This window comes from Morone saxatilis, unplaced genomic scaffold (genome assembly GCF_004916995.1).
Source record: "Morone saxatilis isolate NCDOM2014 unplaced genomic scaffold, NCSU_SB_2.0 Contig11, whole genome shotgun sequence".
Lineage (NCBI taxonomy): Eukaryota > Metazoa > Chordata > Actinopteri > Moronidae > Morone > Morone saxatilis.
Genome location: NW_023339663.1, coordinates 8486049 through 8487412, shown reverse-complemented (window position 1 = coordinate 8487412; position 1364 = coordinate 8486049). Strand labels below are relative to the sequence as shown.

Genomic DNA, 1364 nt, shown 5'->3' with positions numbered 1-1364 from the left:
AGACTGGTTTGTAAGTTGTAGGCCATGCAACTAGGATGTGACTAGAATAAAGGTGCATCTGCTATATTTATACCTTGTCATGAGGTACAGCATAAAGTTCAGGCAACAGTTTGATGCCGTTCTTCCCTCGGATCAAAACGCCCTCCAGTGCCTCACGGTACTCCTGCACCTGTGCAGAGCACACAGTATTTTGTTCAATATTACATCAGCACAAGTCATTCAAAGTTACTCTATGACTGCATGAAAACAAAAACGGCATATGGAGCAGTATGTTTGGTTCGATTACCTGCACTTGATCTTCAGCAAAGATCCCGTCCAGGATGAGATAAGTCCAGAACACAGGCCATTCACATTCGATATTCTCAAACAGCTTGAGCTCTGCAGGGTCGTAGTGCAGCCGTGATGGATCCTAGTGAGACAACAGCCAGCAACCACGGTAGAACCTTCCAGCTCAAATTATACAATACACAATTGTCTTACAACAATTACAATTAAATACATTATACATTTTTTCAATATACAGAATACCTTACCTCTTTAGGGCAACGATATCCATCCCTGATGAAGCGACAGCAGCCATAGCGACCCTGAAATTATACCAAAAAGTGGAAATTTGAGAATGCCAACTTCAAAAACAAATGATTTGTGTTTCTCATGCTTAGACTTTACCTGCAGTTTGCTTATGATTTCCGACTTAGTGATGGCCACCAGGTCAGCATCCTCAACAGCAAAAGCAGGGAAGGAAATGACACATAGAAGGCCGGCATCTATCTCCTTTGAAGTTGAAGCTCTTGGCAGCATGGAGCACAGGATGGACTGAGTAGAAACACACAGACACGATGAGCAGAAGAAAGATGAACCGAGACAACGTTGAGGTAGCTGCAGGCAAAGCCAACGGTACCTGACAATGTTCCACCTCGTCAGGCAAAACATGGATGACTGACTTTGGTCCTCCATGGGCACCGAAAAGATCCAGCTCATCAATGGCTTCCAGAGCGGCCTGCAAACAAACACACAAATCAATCAGTGCACCAATACGCATTTTATACAAATTTTCTTCTTTTGGTCTTTAATGTATAGTTTATCATATGAGGACAATAAGTAATGGAATCTCCTGTACCTTAGCAATTCCTACAGAGCTGCCATTGAGCTCAGGGATGCCCTGGTTGGTCTTGTCGCCTCGCTCCCACATCCCATAATCCTACAGGGTGAAAAACAGGTCATGATATTATTTCTTACCAAATTCTCCAGTCTCTAAAATATCCCATTTCTCTGCACTGTAGCTCCCTAGGCATCACTTTTGAAAGAGTACTCCACCCATTCTAGCATTGCACTCATATATCCCAGGGACTACGGGTGGAAAA

At 43.5% G+C, this 1364-nt stretch overlaps 1 protein-coding gene across 2 annotated transcripts in view; it reads right to left on the bottom strand.

The window, feature by feature from the left end:
* Window positions 1–1364, bottom strand: part of phka2 (phosphorylase kinase, alpha 2 (liver)) — a 15908-nt gene that overhangs the window by 10184 nt on the left and 4360 nt on the right. For both annotated transcript variants that reach the window (XM_035652514.1, XM_035652515.1), the window contains exons 7-12: window positions 1121–1201; window positions 902–1000; window positions 670–816; window positions 534–587; window positions 287–409; window positions 74–169 (exon numbers count right to left, since the gene is read on the bottom strand). In XM_035652514.1, the coding sequence (XP_035508407.1) occupies window positions 74–169; window positions 287–409; window positions 534–587; window positions 670–816; window positions 902–1000; window positions 1121–1201 (600 nt within the window). The remainder of the gene's footprint in view (window positions 1–73; window positions 170–286; window positions 410–533; window positions 588–669; window positions 817–901; window positions 1001–1120; window positions 1202–1364) is intronic.